The 20,104-nt window shown below is 42.3% G+C and overlaps 1 protein-coding gene and 1 long non-coding RNA gene across 3 annotated transcripts in view; one reads left to right on the top strand and one right to left on the bottom strand.

The window, feature by feature from the left end:
* The window catches only part of LOC109310037, a 135,565-nt gene that overhangs the window by 37,525 nt on the left and 77,936 nt on the right, over nucleotides 1–20,104 (top strand). The gene's annotated exons all lie outside the window — the stretch shown is intronic.
* The window catches only part of PPP2R2B (protein phosphatase 2 regulatory subunit Bbeta), a 257,471-nt gene continuing 249,543 nt past the window's right edge, over nucleotides 12,177–20,104 (bottom strand). For both annotated transcript variants that reach the window (XM_019534985.1, XM_019534987.1), the window contains 3 exons: nucleotides 17,987–18,156; nucleotides 16,086–16,177; nucleotides 12,177–14,233 (listed from right to left, as the gene is read on the bottom strand). In XM_019534985.1, coding sequence (XP_019390530.1) covers nucleotides 13,954–14,233; nucleotides 16,086–16,177; nucleotides 17,987–18,156 — 542 coding nt within the window. In that variant the 3' untranslated portion in view covers nucleotides 12,177–13,953. The remainder of the gene's footprint in view (nucleotides 14,234–16,085; nucleotides 16,178–17,986; nucleotides 18,157–20,104) is intronic.

The raw sequence follows: 20,104 nt of genomic DNA, 5'->3' as shown, positions 1-20,104 counted from the left end.
AGCAGCTTCAACTATGGCAAGAGGTCATAAAGGAGTGGTAGGTATATGCCACCAAAGAGCAGGATGCTGGTTAGTCATGGACAGTGGTGAGGGGGAGTAGAATTAAGAGAGTAGCAGAAAAAGAAAGTTGTTGTAAGGAGGCAGTTGTAGAAGCTGTCATAGGAAGCCGAGTTTGTGGAGGGAAAGAATGCGGTGCACAGAGTGGGTCTTTGGTTCCTTTGTTTCCTTATGTATGTGTGTACAAATAGTTGTGAATGAATTTCTCAAAGGTGCTCTGGCCTGGTCTCTTCTTTTATTTGTTTGTTTGATTGTTTTTTTCACTCTGTTGAAGTCCCATCAGATCCAATGGGAGCAGTCTCAGGTTCATGAAGAATGCTTCTGAAAATGTCACCCTTGATGGTTAACAATATTTGTGTGGTGTATAAACATATGGGGAGGGCAAAGGGGCTGCCTTGGTTTCATTACTGTAAGATCCAAGATTGCCTGCAAAGAGAATTAATGTAGTAGTACTATATGTATTTTTATTTGCATTTATGTCCTAGCTATGTGTTTTGTAGTCAAGTAAGTTACTTGACTTCAAAACACATAACTAGAACGTAACAAATGGAAATAAAAATATTCAAACAAAAGGGTTGCCAGACAATTGGTCCATGTAGTCCAGGTTTCCACCTTCCTCAGTACCGGATACTTGGCTCTGGAAAGGAAGGTAACAGCCTTGTAATGCTCTCAAATGCAGTGCAGTGTGGTGAGGAGAGAGAAGCAGTGTTCTTTCTTGGATGTAGAAAAATACTTGCTTTACTTACCCTCTTGTAGAATTTCACCTGTTATTAACGGGCACATGCTTATCCAGATTTGTAGTTAGGGAGTGGCAGACTTTCCATTTATCTGGCTTTCTGGAAGATGTAGCTAGGTAAACACAACTTTTTAAACTCAGCGTACTGGAGATTGGATGAAATGCCATGGTTGATGTTGTACAGGTCAGACTAGATGACCCAGTGGCCTGAACTGGCCTTTAAAATCCATGTATCTATTAATCATTTTCAGTAGTATGTTTGCCACAGACTGCTCCTGGCTACATCCATGCAACTCTAATGAATTGCATTGGATAAATCAGAGACAATAAAATTATTCCATTTAAAAAAAAATCAAGTTCAAACTACTTTATTGCACTTTCTTTCAGCACCATTGTTGTATCTCTTCTTGTTCCTGTTGCTTTTACACTGTGACTTACACATCCTAGTGTAAATTAATGCCTAACTAAGTCTCTTAATTATCTGCATTCTTTATATGTTTGAAATAAATATGCATATTTTTTGGACGTGTAACTGAAAACTCAAACACCACTGTAATTTAATCAGCTACTTTATCCCTTGAGCAATATTGGCAACTGTGTGTCTGTCTGCTGTAGTCTCATGTGGGTGCATCTGTAGTTTGTGATATTTTATTATGTAGTTCTGAGTTTTATTAAAACACGAGCTTTCTAATCCACAAATACTGGATGGCTGAAATTAGAATATTCATTAGTGTAATAAGCAAAGCAAAGTTTTGTCACTTTGTGTTGATCAAAGAAGAGAAGCATCTAATGAGGGTAGAGGGGGTGCCACAGTAAGCAGGGTCATGTGCTTTGAAGTTCTCTCTGATTCAGTCGCATCCTTAGGCTACTACTGACTAGCTGTTTGAAATGATTGGCGCTCTTGGGGAGTACTTACAATTAACGTGTCTTTAATTTTGTGGGGTTCATTCATTATCAGTTCATTTTTCAGCCAGGTCAGTCATCCTGTAAGTGCAGCCTGAGAGCTTACCCTATTAAAACAAACACATGCGTCTCCATGCACATTGTGTTGTGTATTTCTGTCATTCAGAGGGGCTTTGAAGCTGCCTAACCCTCAGCTGTGTTATGTTGAGACTCTGCTGTGCTGATGATTAATAGCGTGGACAGAGAACACTTGAGTATATCATGCAATGCTTCCTCCGTAGCCCTACCTTATCCTGTGGTGGTTAATAGGCAGTGTTGTCATTTCTTTGAGGAACATAGTAATGCTACAAGAGCCAGTACCATCAGCATCAGCTCTGAGGATCTTGCAGTGAGGCACTGGCCATTTTTAATGGCTGTCTGCCTGTTCACAAGCAGTTGCTATTTTTAGTTTGCCTAGTGTATCATGCAGCACAGAACATGCCACATTTTGTTGATGACCAAGTCTCGGGCTATGTGTAGCACATGATTTCTGGTGCAGCTTCTAGTTTTTCCCCACAAGTGCACATGTGTAGTGGCGTGCGTTTCCCCTGGGACAAACAGCAGTGGCACATGTTTGTGCGGCTGTTTGTCCCTGGGCACACTCCTGCGTATGCACACCGGCTAGTGGCAAAGTGATCCAGAAGGAGTAGGGGAGGCTGAGCCCAGCACCTATGCTGGCTCCAACGGTCTGTCTTGGAGCCCCGGGGGCCCTGCATGGCTCTAGCTGGCCCGGCTCCAGTTTCTGGCAGTGCATGCTGCTGCCATGTGCACCACATAATTTTTTAGCAGCATTTTTTTCCGACACTGGGAGATCCCAGTGTCAAAAAAACCCACTGCTGCGCTGCTAATTAGTGGTGTGGCAAACCAGTACATGTGTGCTGCATGCGGTTTACTGTTCCTTAAACTACTTTGCGGCACCATGAGCCACACATGCATGCTTGTGGGAATGTGCCTACTGTGTTGATCCCTAGTATGGAGACCAGTACAGTTTTCAACTGAAAAGCACCTTGCGTACAAGTAGAGCTGGATGGCAATAAGCAAAGCCAAGCCAAAAGCTCTTCATTTGCTCTTCAGTTTTAGTACTCAGACATTGTATGGCATGTCCAGATGAGCATACACCTGGAGAATGCCCCTGCATGTGGCAAGTTGTCCTGGGTGGGGTAGAGGGGGCTGGGGCCAGAACCTGGGCTGGACCCAGCAGCCTTACCTGGGGTCCTGGGGCTCCAGCGGCAGTAATTCAGGCACATGGAGCCTGGTCATCAGCTGGAGTGTGGATCTGGCTGGCCAGGCTTCAGTTTTGGGCAGTGCATGCTGCCGCCACATGCACTGCCCTTTTTTCCGCTGCAGATTTTCTGACATTGAAATCTTCCAATGTCAAAAAACCCTGCTGCGCTGCAAACTAGCAGCCTGGTGAATACCTGCATGTGTGCTGCATGCAGTTTGCAACACTGAAGATGGGTCTGCAGTGCCACAAACTGTACGTTTATGCTTGTCCAGACATGCCTGTGATGGTTTTAAAACTTCTTTCATTGCACTTTCTCCTTTTCTTGCTTTAGATCACTTATTACAAGAGTAATAATTGTAGTCAATAGGAAGAAATGTTTTGTGGGAACAAAGAAACAAACGTTTGGACAGAAGCACTTATGATCAAAAATGAATTGCTTAATTCAAATGTTCATAATTATGAAAAGTGTATCAAGACAGATACTTGACACGCATACAGTGCTTGAAGCAAAATGTGTGTTTCCATACAGATCATGTAGCAGTTCACCAAATAACACTGTTGTGCTGCATGCCCAAGGGGACTTGCCTTTTCTCCTTTGGGAAGAAACTCCAGAATCTGCTAAAATGCAGACCTTTTGTGAAGAGTGATGACTTCTGTCTTTTGAAAGTACTAGTAAGCAAACAATAGCTTGTCATTTAGATGGGGGAAAGGGATCCAGGAATGGGAGGAAATAATTTAAAATAAATAGTTGTGATTGATTGACTAGTACTTGAAAGAAAAAGATCACTGCCCTAAGGCCTCCTCACTACCATGAGCCTACACCAGATGTTGGCTGGCTAGCTCAATTGCTGTTCAACTTGTTTAAATCAGTGCAATTTGTACATTTCACGGTTTTTATGGGACATTTCTCAACCATTACCTACCACTGCCTTAGGGAAATAATGTCAGATGACCCTAGCAACCATCACACCATTAGTTTTGTGACTGTTCCTTGTGTGGAAAAAGCTTTCATCTGTCCTCAAACAAATATTCTTAGGATAAAGCACTCTGCTTCTATTATTATTTTGTAATAAGCAGCAAAAAATGATACCATGTCCATTTGTTTTCTTCTTGTTCACCCCAATAATCCCTTAGAAATCCTTCCCCTCGCCTCTCTGCCCATTGGGATAATACATTAGTGACCTCTCTCATACTGGTTTCCAGAGAGGGACATTGCAGTACTGAGCTGAATTGTGCATTGAGTTAATCATGCCTTCATGATGACATACTGGTCTTAGCCTTCCTTATTAAATAGTTGTGTATACTTTGGAGTGAATTAACAAGTGTGTAAATTTGAGGTGGTAATTCATGCTAAATAATTAATGGATGGGTTAGCCTTCTTTTTACTAGAATGTGATAATTATCCAAAACTGTTCAATACTGTAATTTTCAGGGGTTGGTTGGACTCAGTTACCTGTGAGCATTTGATGATTGCTACATTGGTTGGTTGTGATTGGTCAGAAAATCTCCTATTATCTTTTCATTTTCTTGAGGAAAGTGTGCGTAAGAAGTTACAGCATAAATAGTCATGTGTAATTTCTTACTAATATGCTCTTAAGTTGCTGTGAAATTTGCTTTTTGTCAAAATTGATTTCCCTGTTGCTTGATTGCACATAGCCTGGACAGTAAAATGGAGGAAACAGAACTGCTAATGTGGTGCAGAAAATGGGCAATAACAAACAGAGTAGAACAGTGGTCTTGGCTGAAATATGGGTATTAAATTGTATACGTTGTTTAGGGTAATAAAAACAGTGGAGAAGGTGGTGGGGTAACATCATGTATCAGTGAAGCAGCCCTTGGAAAAGAAATGATCATGGACAAATCATAATCTGCTTGAGTGAAAATCATTGGCAAGAGATGGTGAAAAATGCTTCAAAAGCATTGTTCTCAGGGTCTGCTACAGACTCTTCCCGGCCAGTGCTCTCAGGGTTGAGACTTGGATTTGGATGGCAATCTTTTTATGATTATGGTGCATTTTACTTTCCCAGCTACAGATTGGTTGCATTTGGTTTCCAATAATGGTAGGACACAGATGTTCTCAGATGAAATAAACAATAGATTACTCTGTCAAATGGTTACTGAACAAATGAGAGATAATGCTATTTTAGATTTAGTGTTAGTGAATAACAAGGATCGCCTAGATGAGCATGTTGTAGAAAAACAATATAAATGACTTCTTGTATTAGGTCCAATGCATTACCCTTGTCTATCCAGATTTAAGCGAAGCATTTGATACGGTGTCTCTCACAACGTTTTTTCTAAGGCAGAGAAAATGGGGTTAATGCTATAATCTTAAGGTGGGTAGAGCATTGGCTAAATGGGTGACTATATAATACATTACAGTGAAAGGGGAGTTATTAGTCAGGAGAACTGGTACTTGCAGTGGTCCTTGTGGATTAGTCTTAGGACCATCCTCTTTAATACTTTCATAGCTGCCGTCTCTTCTAATACTTTTACTAACAGCCTTTAAGTGAGAACCAGATATGTACTGATGAAAGTCATGGATGACATGAAGTTGGAAGGCATTACCAGCTCTAGTACTGTGTGTGCACACGCATGCATGTGCAGTTAATTAGCTGAAACAACAAAAAGTGGCTCATGTTGGAAGAATCCATTCACCAGAATGCACATAGCTAAGAAATGCTTTGTACCTTGACAAAATACTGAGACCTCTAAATCCACTGTCAGAATTTTGCATGTATTGATCAGTAGGTTATAGTCATTCAGCTGATACGAAGGTAAATATGTGTCTGCTTGAATAACATTCTGACAACATAATCCATGCCGTGCAACATCTAATTTGGAGCCTCTGTTTTTAAAGTAATCTTCTAGAACAAGTGGTCTGCTTAAGTATCAACAGTTTGTTTTCATGTTTTAGTGAATAATGAAAGAGTTATTTTTGGGAAGGGAGTGAATTATTTAATGTATGTGATATATTGTGAACAAGAATCTCTTTTTGTCTCCCTGCTTTTCATCTTTCCACTCCTTTGCAGTATATGGGTGTCCCTCAGTGACAGTTAAAGAGAAAAGTAGTGAATCTGAGACAGGCAGATGCAGTACCTAGCTGGCTTACTTTCTCATAGTTGTTCTGGTACTGTATCCCTTTCTGTCCTACCAGTATATAGTGGATCTTTGCATCACTGAGTTTGGAACTGGTGATTTTTTTTTGTCTTCCGAATAAAAAAAAATTGCAGAAATTAGGGCTGGGTGGGACCTCAAGAAATCATTTAATTCAATCCCCTGCTTTTGCTCTAGGGAGGATTATCTCTGTCTAAACCATCCCAGACAAATGTTTGTCTAGTCTGCAGTTAACAACTAGGAGTAAGTGTATTCTGTGTATATGGCTAGGATCAGATTTTTTTTTCAGGATTAAACACGCATAGCTTGTGATGCCCATAATTTCAGATGCACTTTTGGGCATGCAATTGTGCACACTCATTTCTTCATTCATACCTGTACAGTTTTCTAGGCATGCATATTTTAATCACTCCCATCACTGCAGTATCTGACTGCCTCCACGTAGAAAAAAAATAGAGATGACTATTTCTGTTTCTAGATGTCCTGCAGGCTTTTACAGTTGTGATAGTGAATTAGCTGCACATTGAGCGTTGGGTGACGTTTCCATTCGCTTTTTTGAAAGAAATGCCATAAACAGTGGGGTCTGGACCTTCCTGTAAACACCAATAATCATCCAACTTTTCAATATATGAATTGGATATTGTTTAATCCATGACCTGTTTGTGTTTTCAAAACAATCAATAGGATTTTTAAAAGCTGGGGTAAATAGGATCCTTTCATTGCTTAGAAGGATCATGAGTTCTGCAGTTCTTTCACAGTATCTGGCTCCATTTATGAAGTGTCCAGGCATTGGGTTCGGTTTATCACAGGGGTGTTCAGTCTTTGGCCTGTTGGCCAGATGCAGCCCACAGAGTCAAGGCATCTGGCCCATGGGGCTCCCCATGGGTGGGGAAATATGGCGGCAGGGGAGCAATGGTAATTACTACAGCCACCTTCCCCCTCTGCCAAAATCCCAAACCTCAAGCCTTGTGGCAGACAGGAGCCTGGGCATGCCTCCACCTTCTCCCACCCCCTCCATGGGGCTAGACTGGGGCTGTGTCATGCCTCTTTCCACCCGTCCCTTCCACAGGGCCAGGTTGGGGGTCTGCCATGTTGACCCTGGGCACCAGCTCAGGACCACCAGCTGGATCACGGTCTGTGGACAGACCAGGCACTGTCTATCTGGGCACTGGTTTATTGTATTAATCAAGCAGAGTCGATCAAGTTGTGTATTAGCAAGAGAGAAGGAAATCTGTAACTTGTCTATTTCTTAGTATTCTCAATTGAGCAATGCTAATTTCAGTAGCTTTTATTGGGATGGCAACATCCATACTGTATCCTAAGTTATGACATCAGAACAATTAGATTCCTATTTCATCACTAAATCATCTAATTTCACTTAAACTTACCTGGTTTGCACTTATTAATCTGTGTATTAGGGCTACATACATAAGGCTGTCTTTTGTGTTTTATTGCATAAGAAACCACTCAAATGATTAACGCCCCCCCCCCCCTTCATTAAAGTAGTAATACTCACTGTTTTTCCTCCGAGGATTTAAAGGTCAGATCTGTAAAGCTTGTTAGGTATCTAGCTCCAGGCACTGAAATATCAGCAACTCCTGCAATCATTTACAGAAGTAGGCAACTATTAAGATCCCTGCTTTACAAATAGATGAAAGGCCAGATCCACAAAAGGACTTAAGTTCTTACAGCCTGCCCCTGTAGTCACTCAGTGACAAAATTTAGATTCGCAGGAACCCCAGTAAGCTACCACCTAGTCCTAAAAATGCCTACAATGTCAGCACATTCGCTCCTGACAAAAGATTTCTCTTTTAGCTGGTAAGGTCTCTTTGGCATACCAAGAATTGCCTGAGTCCCAGCAGTACCAAACTAACATATACTTAAGCCATATCAGAATCCACAAATCAGGTGTTTCTTTGTGTACCACATCTGTAGGACCCAGTGTTGGAATGGGAGATAGTGGGGAAAGAATTGCCTTATTTGTGGCTCCTGACGGGGCCCAAGCACCCAGGTATCTCAGTGTTATTGTGCCTTTATCCCTGGTAAAGCCATGTGTATAAGTTTAAACTATCACTCTAGAGTCGCTTTATACTTCAAAAGTGTCTGTGATCACAACCCATAGCAAACGTATTGTAGAAACAACAAGTCTATACACTCACAATATACATGTCGTCTGTGCTGAGCTTCTAATGCTGGGTACGGCCTTCATGAAATATGATACTTGATCACTCAGCTGAAGATGAGGCTCAAACTGGGAGAACTGGACTTATTTATTAGAATGAGTGTCCCTGATATAACTGAATCCAAGTTCATCCCTTAAGATTTACAAACCCTTTTCACCAAGTGTCAACCAGTGTGCTTTGGCTCATGATACACAGAAATCAGAGCAAATGGAAATGCCAATCTCTTCTCTTCCTATCTTGCTATATTAGCAAAGTGCTTGACTTATGAAGTGGGATTACGACCATCTGAATAGTCTCCCTAACTCCCTCCCCCAGTAAAATCCAGTGGATGTTTTTGGCAGCTGTTTTTCAGAGAGGGTAGACTGCAGGTTAAGAATAATAGCCCTTGTCACTTCACGTAGCCTTGTTATTGGAAATATTTAGTGCCAAAGCTGGGCTGTAGGGGTAATGTCTAAGATGTGATGATGTCGCTTCTTGCATCAGTGAGCACAGTATTGATTGTAAGCTGTCGGCATGTGTGCATGCTGTGTGGTATTCCCAGAGTCAGACCACAATGCATCAGGCAAGTAAGTGTCTTGCACACTGCATTAACTAACACTGCTATAACAGCTTGGCTGCCATCCCTTAATACATCTCTTCAACAGCTCTCTAGCTCTTTTCTGCTGATGGAAAACATTCAGAACTGAAGCTGGATGTTTTTTCACACATGAGCAATGAAAGGATAAATAAGATAATACACCATGCAAATCCTTCACTTGACAGTGCAGAGTTTATTGTGGAAGCTGCTGAGGACTAGCAACCCTCATTGCAGTTATAATATCAGAGTCGCTGGCACTTTGCAGCTGTAAGGATCAGGAGAGTAGTTGTTGCCTAGATGCTAGCTTGTATAAATGACTAGGAAATAGTGCCCAGAGACATGTTTGCTGCAATAATAAAAAAAGGCACAGCAGAAATGAATTAGTCTGCTCCTGGCATTGTAGAGTGTGTACAGATGTGCCGTCTGCAGAAAGGGCTTCTAGGCTATGCATCACAGACACTGCCTATCCCGCTTGGAGTCTGGTGGTACTGCCTTAGTGCCTGTATTTACCCCTTGCTTTCACCTACGTGTATCCCAAGATCCTTGCTCTTCATGGAGCCTGCTTGGAAAAGCCATTCAGCTCTCAGCGTGGGGTTGAACCGAGAGCCATGACTGCAGCTGTTCTGATAAGCCCAACAGAGCAATAGTTATGACTGTGAGAAGTTCATTACAAAGTCTGTGTATGAGACAGAGAGAGTAAAGTGCAGCCAGTTCTTAAATAATTTCCTGTGAACAACTACAGTGGAAGTCCCTGGGTGCTGAAGATGCTCTGCGCCTCTGAAAATTGGGCACGTGGGATTCGTGGACTCATGGAAGTGTGGATGCAGATCTTTCTAGAAGTTTTAACAGATGCAGGAATGCAATACTGCCAATCCGTAAAAACCCTGGACATATGGCAGGACCCAAGCAGAGAGTCCTGGAAAGCAAGGTATTCTGCCATATCCTCTTGAGGATGGCTGGCTTTTTAGTGTTCATACCATCATGGCTGTTAACCTGGCCTTCAGATCCAAAGACCAAATCTAGCTGTCAGTGGTGGCTCTCCTCTAAGGTGCCACCTTGGTTTAGGACTGAGGTTTGTTTGTTTTTTTTAACAGAGGGCAAGGCTAAGCCCATGGAATAGCTGCCCTCCATAGGCAGCACTCCTCAAACTAGGAAGAGCACAGCCCACAGGTCACCTGAATCTGTCCATGTAGGTAGGCTCCTTGAGAGAGGATCTAAAGCAGCTCCTGCTGGGTTCTTGGCTGGTGCGCGGAACTTTCTTCCTTTGTTCCTCACCCCACTGCCCCCCATCTGATGCAACTGGGGAGGAAGAATAATGCAGGGATCCTAGTTTAAAAATCCCAAATTCTCTGATTTAAAAAGAATCCCAAATGATCTGATTAAAAAAACCAAAATCTGTGTTTTTACTGCAATTAAAATGAAACCACCTCTCTCTCTATATATAGATATAGATATCTCTATATCTAGATTAGTTATAGAGATATCTATATCTATATATATATATACACACACACACATAGGGACCAGTTGAACACAATGTTTTATTGATATATTTACAATTAAAAAAAAATTGGAAGCCTACCTGTGCCTCAATTACTATAATAAAATAATTTCTAAATACCTATAAATGTTGGCATTTGATTTTGGGTTTTTCGTCATAGAAAATCAGAGCTCACCCTGCCCGTTCACTCACCAGGGTGTAAGTCCAGCTGCAGCTGTCCCTCCAGCTGCTTTGTGGTGCTGAGCAACCCAGATATGCCGGTGTCCTGCCTCTACCTGTGCCCTTGCCCCTCACTCCCAAGCCACAGCTCCCTGGCCCGGCCAGTCCCCTTCACTCCTAGCCCACAACCCCACAACCCCTTCCAATGCCCCTCACAGCCGATACGCAGCCCCCCCACGCTTTCAGCCCTACTGGTATCCCTCACTCCTGACTCACAACCCTCTTTCCCCTTCCCCAGCCATGAGTGAGTGGTACCTCCTGAATCTGGAGGGGCACCTGCAGAAGGCACTGACCCTGTCCAGGGGGGGCACCAGCCCTACCAGCAGCATCAGTGTCAGCTGTCAGAGGGGACACTGGCCCCATCAGGGGGCATGTACACCCCCTACCAGTTGCCTATGCCCCTAACCCTGCTAGAGCAGACCCCCAGCTGCCAAGGCTACAGGACCAGCCTGCCTGCTCCATGGCATCAGCTGCAGGCCTTGTGACAGTGTATTCCCAATCTGGCTCTGGGCAGTGCTCTGGCTGGGCAGCTCCCCACCAGCCCCAGCTGCCAACCCTGCCCCACTCTCCCTTCCTCACCATGGCCACCACCTCAACCTGCCCCCCCTTTCCTACACTGCCTGTGCCCCTATCCTCCCCCCTCTAGACTTACCTTCAGGAGCTGCTCTTCACCGCTGCCTGGGGCTGTTATTCCCAGCCAGTACGTTGCTCAAATTACCAACACATTCTTAATAAAAAGATGCTCACAAGTTTTAAAGCTCTGGAAATGAACCTGACTGACCACCAAGATTGCCCTTTGTCTTGTTTTTTGGAACGGCTGTGGTACAGGCATTAATTGAGTGAATTTTTCTACACAGCTGACAAGCATCATTTTTGACTTGCAGGATTCCTCTTGGTCCCTTCATTTGGTCTGTGGTGCCTCTGACACTGCTAACCACAGTGTGTGGGTGGTGCTGGCTCTTATTCATTCTAGGGACTAGGCAAACTTCCAAATCACTTTACTTCCCTGTCCTTCTTTTCCCCTGCCTTTCTGCTGTGAACTTTCTGCACTCGTGGAGTTAAACATTTCATGTAGCATAAGCAGTTCATACTACCCCCCAACATGGGTGCCAATCTCAGCAGTGGATACAACCAGAGATCTGCACCATCAGGATCATCATACCATGCTCAAAGCTGTTGCAGATTCCCCCCAGGCAGTAGATCCCACCCTTATGCAACTGCCTGTATCAAGTTCCTACTGTTGGGTAGATTCCAACCAGTAAGCTAAAGGTGGAAACTATTTCCAATTCCAGGGTCAGATGCACTCTGTTGCCCAAAGATTCACCAAGATGTCAGGATATATTTGGTCTTGCTGCTAGGTATGGCAGGGCTTCCAACAGCATGAGCAGCCTGGCACACAGTTGACTTTCCTTTCTATAATTCTGGTGGCAAAGGCTTAATATATTGCATAGCATTTAGAAAGCAGAACAATCAGTGAATCCACACATAAAACACATTTGGGACAACTTTTACTTCTGATGCCAGAGTGCAGGCTTTCTTTACAGGAACAAAAAAGGAACATTTTTAAAAAAAATTACTCATTTACTCTTGCTAATTTTTTTAAACCATTTCATTTAAAAAAAAAAAAAGTTACTCCTGAAAGCCATTACTTGTAATAAATGTATAAGCCAGCATACTTTTTTTTTCTTTTTTTCTCGTAATCATTCCTTTGAACAAGGCAAACCCTTATCCGGTCCTGCCCTGAGCAGTCTCATGAAGAGTGGACAGGGTATTAAATAGTTAAATAACAATTAGAAGCTTGGTTCCAAGTACTTGAACTGTGGCTTCCTCTTGCCCCAGAGAAATTTACTGAAGGTCCCCAGTTAGCTATGCATTTTGTATAATTTCCTTGTGGGATTTAGTGCCCCTTGAGAAAGCGGCAGTTAGTTTCACTTGTAAGGTATCAAACTTGGTAAGACATAGCAGAAAATGCTGAAAATCCAAATCACACCTTACACAAGAGGCTTGAAAGAGTGCATTTTGCCTTTAAAAATTTGTATAACTTTTTCCTGCAACAATGAAAGCTGCTGGCTCTATTGCTGACTGTTCACAAGCAGAAAGAATGAACAGCACGTTAGGTATCCATTTTTAACATGATAGTGGTTTGGTTTTTACTTCTGTTGCAGCAGCAGTTCACAGACTGAATAAAAACTTCTGTTTTAATTGGATCATTCCTCAAATAAAGAAGGGACCTGAATAATCCTTGCAATAGAAAGGGGCAGCCTTGGCATGCAAAGAGGAAGAGTTATTATTTTTATTATTATTATTATACTGTAGAACCATGGACAACCTCTATGTGAAGCAGTCAGGTGCTAGCAGCTATATATGGTGGTTTTCCTTAGAATGTCATAAATTAGCAACTTATATTTTATCTTTAAAAAAAATAAATTGAATGAATAAATAAATAAATTAATTTAAAAAAAGGAAAAGAAACAGTTATGACATGCAAGACATGAAAACAGAACAATTCAAAATGACTAAAGTAAAATACAAGTTATGTAGAAGAAAAGCCCAGATTCATTTTGGTTTGCAATAAATGCATTTTGGAAGCATTATTTATAAAGGTATTTCATATACCAAAAAAGGCACCACAGTATCTACAGAGCCAAATCCTTAAGACTTTCTGTGGGTTGTGAAGAAGGAAGGTAGCAGCCTTGATTAGAATATACAGTTCTTAGTTTATTCCCCCCCTCCTATAAACTCATTCACTGCAAATCTGATCTTTTCTACTTTTGTTTGGTTTTGCTGTCAGTTCAAAAACTATATGTATTTAAAAAGCCATTGGCAGGTGAACAACATTCTAATTTTGCACAAAACAAGTGAATTATCTCCAAAATGATATTAAAAAAATGGGATTACTTAAACAATGTGCATGTGTACACATGCACCTGCACGCGCACACACACACACAAACGCACACACGATCATACCCTTTCTTCTGACCTTAGCTGACTTTTTAAAAATCCCATAATATAGTGTTTATCTTCATTTTAAATCAGCAGACGCCTACAACCAAAACAATACTAGGAACCACCAAAGATTACTCAGTATAATAAAAGCATCAGAAATCCAAGCCTGCTATCAAAAGGACCATGTCATTTGGTCGAATTCAGTTCTCCAAAAAGTAAAACGAAAATGTGATATCTACTGGATTTGCCAACCTGTTACTCTTTAAGTTTTGAGGAGGCTGGGGACATTGGAATTTGTTTGTTCACCTCTACGCAGTTGTTATATGCAGAGGAATAATTAAACAAATGAACAGGAAGGACGGGGAGGAAAAAAAAGAAAAAGAAATATTTGAAATCTTGTGTTTACTAGTATTCAGTACATGAGATTCCTAAAGAATAACTTTTCCTCCTAGTTAACCTTGTCCTGAAATATATACAGGTTATTTGTTGCTGCCACTGCTATGATATTTTCTGAAGGGTGCCAAGCTGTATGCAAGATCTTTTTACTAAAGTCCAGACTGTCCACACTAATTTCATCTTTTCTTCGTTTGCCCCCTACACACACTTTGCGGGGCTTGAGGATGGCCCGAGGCTTGCTGTTTTCCCTTGAAGCCTCTAGGGTGACATCACGCTTCGTGTTGCGATCAAACATTCTGAAGAAATTGTTGTAGGAGCCAGTCATTATGACGCTGCAAAGTAAGCAGAAAGAAGGGATGAACTGAACATACAGGACACAGCAGCAGGAGTGTCTTTGCAAGCTCTCCCTTCTGGACCCTTGAAACAACAGATCAGATTCATGATCCTTCCACAGAAGGAAGCGCCGAGGGGGAGTCAACATCATTGAATTGTTCACTAGAGATTGCTATAGTGGTTTGCTAGAGATTTGCTCTCAGGTTGCAGGCCTCTCCTGGGATGATTGGGCTTAATGTGTTTGTTTTTTCCATGTTGCTATTTGCTGCTTTCAAATGAGGTGAGAACTAGACTGATAAGTGCTACTCTTTTCAAACCTCACATAATTTCAGGATCAGGAAGTTCTGGAGAACTCCATTCCTTTTCTACCATATTGAATAAAAAATATTTGGATTTGTTGGTAAGGCTGGGATGCATCTCCTCAAGTTTATTTCCTTACTTCTTTCTTAGGGAAATTTCTATGAAAGTTATTTCCTCCCCCCCCATAAGAATGAGTGAAATATGGACTATATAATATGGGACAAGTGATTCAACTAACCTGAATACTGGCCTCTTTTATTTCCAACTACTGATGAGTTACAGAGAAACTTCCATGATCTAGATTAGATAAGGGATTTGGATTTAAACCTAGCCCCTATTGAGTCTTAATATTTTGACGATGTTGAATTCTTACAAGATTTAGATACACAATTGTGTAAAACCTCTGAGATCAACTCATCTTGAATGATTTCTTCTGCCTAGCATAATACTACTTTTTGCAGTTTTGGACCAAAATAAGTTATCACGTTGAGCCCAAATTTCACAGAACACCTGGGCTAAGTACAGAAAAGGCCCAAGGCTGAATCAGTTCAATCTTCACAGGTCAGGCTAAGCTGCATAGATTGAACCAATAAACAAGTGAACAGACATTAACTTTTGATTCTGGAAATGCAGCCACATGGCTGCAGTGGCTCAGGCCCAAAGTTGGAGAGTGCTAGAGCATGCCTCCCTGTTTAGGTAGAGCAGACAGCTTGGACCAAAGCTAGCCCTCACAGCCTGTGAAGGTGAGGTGGGGGGGCATTGCAGGGGAGTTGCAAAGCATCCTGGGATGCTGGGGGACTGTGAGGTAACCTGAACCTGGAGGGGATCTGGGACAGAAGTTCAATTAACTGATTTAACTTAAATAAGTTAAGTCTGATACTATATTGATCTAGGTTTATCTTAAACTGGCTTAATCCGTTTTGAAAGTGTTTTATATGCACTGAACTTCTCTTGTGTTACAGATTTCTGGTTACAGACACTGAACTGGTTTCTGATTACTTATACCAGTTTATGTGTAACTTCTGTCCTTAGGTCTCCTGACATATTGGCATATCCAAACCAGAACCAGAAAAAATAGTTCTTTTCTATGTGTGGATTTGATGCAGAACCAAAAGCTTACTGGCATATTTAAATGCAAGGATTTTAATCCAAGATTACCCAACCTGAACACCTAAAATTTGGGTATGGTTGGATATGAGGTTCTGGTTTTGGCCAGTCTTTGTTTTACACTATATAATATATAAATAAAAAAATGAAGGAAACCCTCTAAAGCTCTACACCAAACCACTATGCCAACAAGCAAGATGTCAGAGAAAGGACTACACAGCAGAAGAAAGGGAAGAGCCAATAGTATTATGACCAAGGGTCCAGGGTTAAGGATGGGATCCATTTCGCACATAAAGAAGGAATTCAAATGCTCTGTTTTGTAAAGAATACAGAATGTCGTCTCTAAACTTACAGCACTTCTTAAGTGCAGAATGAACAATACAATCTGTAGTTTGGGAATCCATGAGCAAAGCCCCCCTTATAATCTAGAATGATATTTCTTACCTGTCAGACCCATTCCAGACACATTCAAATTTATCAAAGATGCAGTCATTCTCATAGAGAGAGCACAGCTTGCTTCGGAGGTAATCGTGAACCTGACAGCAAAAAAAAGGGCAGGATGAGAAACAATACCATGCTTTCTGGAGGTTTAGTGAATGCCTTAAGTCTAAAATGGAACAAAAAGAGGCGCCTGTTTCCTAGCACAGTGCCTTTAATACCAAATTGCTACTTATTAGCAGGGATCTGGGTTTTCCATTCGCCATGGAAAAAAATGCAAAAATATGCATTTAAAAGAGAAAAATGTGAGAAATGGCAGGTTTCCTCTTGCAAGCTGGCAGAGATCCAGCCTTCAAGGGGCTGCTTGGGGCTGGGGGGAACGGAAGGAGGCAGGGGGTGTCATGCAGTTTTGTGAGCTGTGGGCCCTGGCCCTGACCCTGGCAGCTGGGGGCCCCCTCCAGCAGGGCAGAGGGGGCAGGAGACTGTGGGTTGTGAGTGAGGGGCACCAGCAGGGCTGGGGGGGTGCTGGGCTGTGGGTGGGGAGAATTTAATTTGAAAATTTGCTATTTTTAAACAGAGAAAACCAGGATCTCTGCTTATTAGTTTTGCATTTCAGCTACATGGTCCAGTGAGTTAAAAATGTGACTAGAGTTCCTGATGTGTAACTTATTAATCCATCCACAACCAAAGGCACTGATGCATATAGTGACTGACTTGCTGTGTTCTCTGAAATGGAGTTGGGCAGAACTTTTAAATGCACTCATTCACACGTTTTCAATCATTTTCCAGTTCCAGTGAATAAAAAATGAGTGCCATTTCAAATATAGCTTGAGCACCAAATACTGATGATTTGGCAGTGCAGGGCCCCAAATAGTGTATAAAGATGGATTTCTCTCAAAGAGCTTGGCACTAGACTGGCACAGGGTAGAGTAGGTCTGGGATAAGGGCAGTTATCAGAACTCTGCTAACAAAACCTGCGTTGCCCTTACGCAAAACACACCCCAAATGTAAACCTGCACATTCACCAATTCATCCAAAATTACAACTGGGATAAAAGCAATGTTTTATGTCATTATAAAGCTTATGTAGCAATCGTACTCCAATTTAAAATTGTAGGCAAAACTTTAGAGAGAGTAGGCGCAAATTCTTAGACACTGTTTTTATTTTGTACTCCTAAGTTTTATGCTCTTTAACCCTAACTTCTTCCTTGTGATAACTCAAGCACATCCCATCAAAAGGGGCAGTCTGAGTGTTTCCCCCTTTGTTCCCACATATGTCTAGTACAGTGATTGTCCATCTTTTTGTGTGTGGAGCCAGATGGGTAATGCCTGGTTTCTCCGCAGGCTGGATCCTGCTAGTGGACCTAATCCAGTACCTGGATGCAGTGGGGCCTAATTCGGCTGCACAGATGAGGGCTGCGTGGGGCAGCCCAGCCCCTATCCAGCCATGTGAGGAAAAGGGACTTGGCCTGGCTCAGCAGGGAAGAGGGGGCATGGCCCAGCTCTGATCCAGACTTGCATGGTTGCGGGGGTCACGGTCTGACTTGCGGGAGGAAGGAGGCATGGCCCGGCCCCAAAACAGCCACGTAGGAGGAGCAGAGATGGCTTGGCCCTGTGGTGAGAAGGACAGGCAGCGGGGCAGCCTGGTTCTAATCCAGCCATGTGGGGAAAGAGGATTTAGCTCTGCCCTGATCTGGCCATATGGGGGGACAGTTGTGGCCTGGCTCTGACCTGTCATGCTGAGTTTGGGATTTTGGCAGAAGGGAGGGGTGGTATTAATTGCCACTGCTCGCCTGCCACCAAATTTCCTGACTTATGGGGAGTCCCATGACCCATATTCCAAGGCTCTGCAGGCCAGAGGTTGAGCATCCCTGGTCTGGTATACAATCACCTCTCAGAAAGTAGTACCTGGTACGTCTCAATGGGTCTGTTCTCCATGTTCAGGTCCCATACTTTGACCGTGAGATAATCCCGGGTCATGATATACCTCCCGCTGTGACTGAATTTAACATCAGAAATTGAAGAGATGATTTCAGAAAAAAATGACCTGTTACTTGGGTCTTCAGGCTCTTCAAAAACTGCAGAACAGAAGGGAAAAAAAATCATCAGCATAAAGCAAACAGTAGGTCAAATCAGTATCTTCTGAAGAGGAAAGGCTGGTCATATAGCAATTGCACAGGGGAGCAAAAACCAGGAGAATACTTGATCATATACTTTATATAAGAGCATTCCTATATGACGATTTGGTATATTTTTAAAGTTACAGGAGTCTTGGAAGATAATGATTATTTGAAAGTCTAGAACAAGGGACTGCCATTGTGAATCTGAACCCAGGTTTCTCTCATCCCGTGTCCTGCCTCTGCCAGTACCAGAAGTCTCAGAGAAAGATGCAAGAAAGTGAGAATATATGGAATAACCAGCTCTTACAGCACATTTTTTCTAACTGATATTTATAACTGAGGGCTCAGCATTTTAAAAAAAGAGAGAGGGAGGAATGGGAGTGCAACTTGAGCTGTACTCAGTTTTGTTTATAATATTTGCTAGGTGCCCTTCTACATTTGAGGCCAAGCCTGAAAGGTGTCTTTGACACTGAAGTCTTTATGTGAAGGTAAAACCCTATCAGAGGAGATGTGGTGGGGTTTTGCAGTGGGTGGGGGGAGCTATTTTGTTTTTTCATTTTTTCAGTTTAATTCCTCCTCCCTATAATGAATAAGGAAACACTGGTATCAGCATTTGGATGTCCCCAAAAGACACATACTAAACAGTGAAGTCTAACACTAAAATGTAACGGGCAGCAAAACTATTGTGCTTTCATTTCTTCTGGCAATTTAAAATTACATACAACAATCTTATTTTCATTTCTCTAGCCTTACAGCTCTGTTCAAAGTGTCATAAAAATCACAATCTATAAAATATGAATTTCCTAAATTACGAGCTAGAATTACAAAACAGGCTGTCAGTGCACAGCAGGAATCAGTCCAAAGGTGAAGAACACTAGAATGGCAGGACTAAAGTCAGATTAGGCATAAGCAGTTATGACTCCAATTAAGTCACTGTGAATCGACCCAGTTATACTAGGACAGGATTTGATGGAAAACAAAGGCCTGCATTTAAAGGATATTATCCAATCCTATTAAAGCTGGCTCACTCTTAGCAAATGCAGGAGACCAATAGATCAACCATCTAATAGTACCCCAAAAGATGCATCCCATTCCTGCTGTACATCCCATTCCTGTTCTCTGAAAATAAGCGGTGAGTTACTGGAAGTCAATGTAAATATTTTGTAGCTACTACAACACACGGTTTAATCTTGCTACTGTGAATAAATCACAGTTTGAACAGCTGATGGAGACCAATGAAACACTACAATTTATCTGTCAATTAAATTGACAAATAAATGAATTTCCTGAATGCCATCAGCTCAGCATGTGTGTTTACCTTTTCTTTAAAGCTACTTTTAGTTTTCATGATTGCATATGGATATTTGTCTGCAGAGTCAGAGAAACTAATGACTCAAGCCTGAGACATCCTCCTGACCCTTTCATTTCTAAAAAAACCCTCTAAATTGAGGCTTATTAGCAGAAGTGCCATGGGAAGGTTTGTTCTGCTGAGGCCTCTGCTACCTTTGTCTAGTGGATGTATACACTCCTGTGTATAGTTGTGTCAGTCCTGGATTGACATTCTCTTCACAAAAGCCCCTTCCACTGCATCTGCTCTTCCATCCTGACCTGACTTGCATCTAGGGCAGGAGTCAGCAACCTGTGGCCCATGGAGCCTTTGCATCCAGCCCACAGGGGCTCTCCCTGTGTCAAGCCGCAGTCAGCTACCTGGAGGTCCAGTGGAGGGGGAGCTCTATCTGTGCCCTGCCACAGCTGGACAGCACAGCTGCCTTTGGCAGAAGCATGGCTTTTGCTTCTTCATGCTGCAGCTGAGCAGAGTGGCAGGCAGAAATGCCCAGAGGTGGCTGAGTCCTAATGCCTGCCTGTTTCCAACTGAGCTGCGTCATTCTGGCAATCCTCCCCCAAC

This window comes from Crocodylus porosus, unplaced genomic scaffold (assembly GCF_001723895.1).
Source record: "Crocodylus porosus isolate Cpor-Errol unplaced genomic scaffold, CroPor_comp1, whole genome shotgun sequence".
Lineage (NCBI taxonomy): Eukaryota > Metazoa > Chordata > Crocodylia > Crocodylidae > Crocodylus > Crocodylus porosus.
The sequence above is the reverse complement of the archived record's forward strand: the minus strand, read 5'-3'. Positions and strand labels throughout refer to the sequence as shown.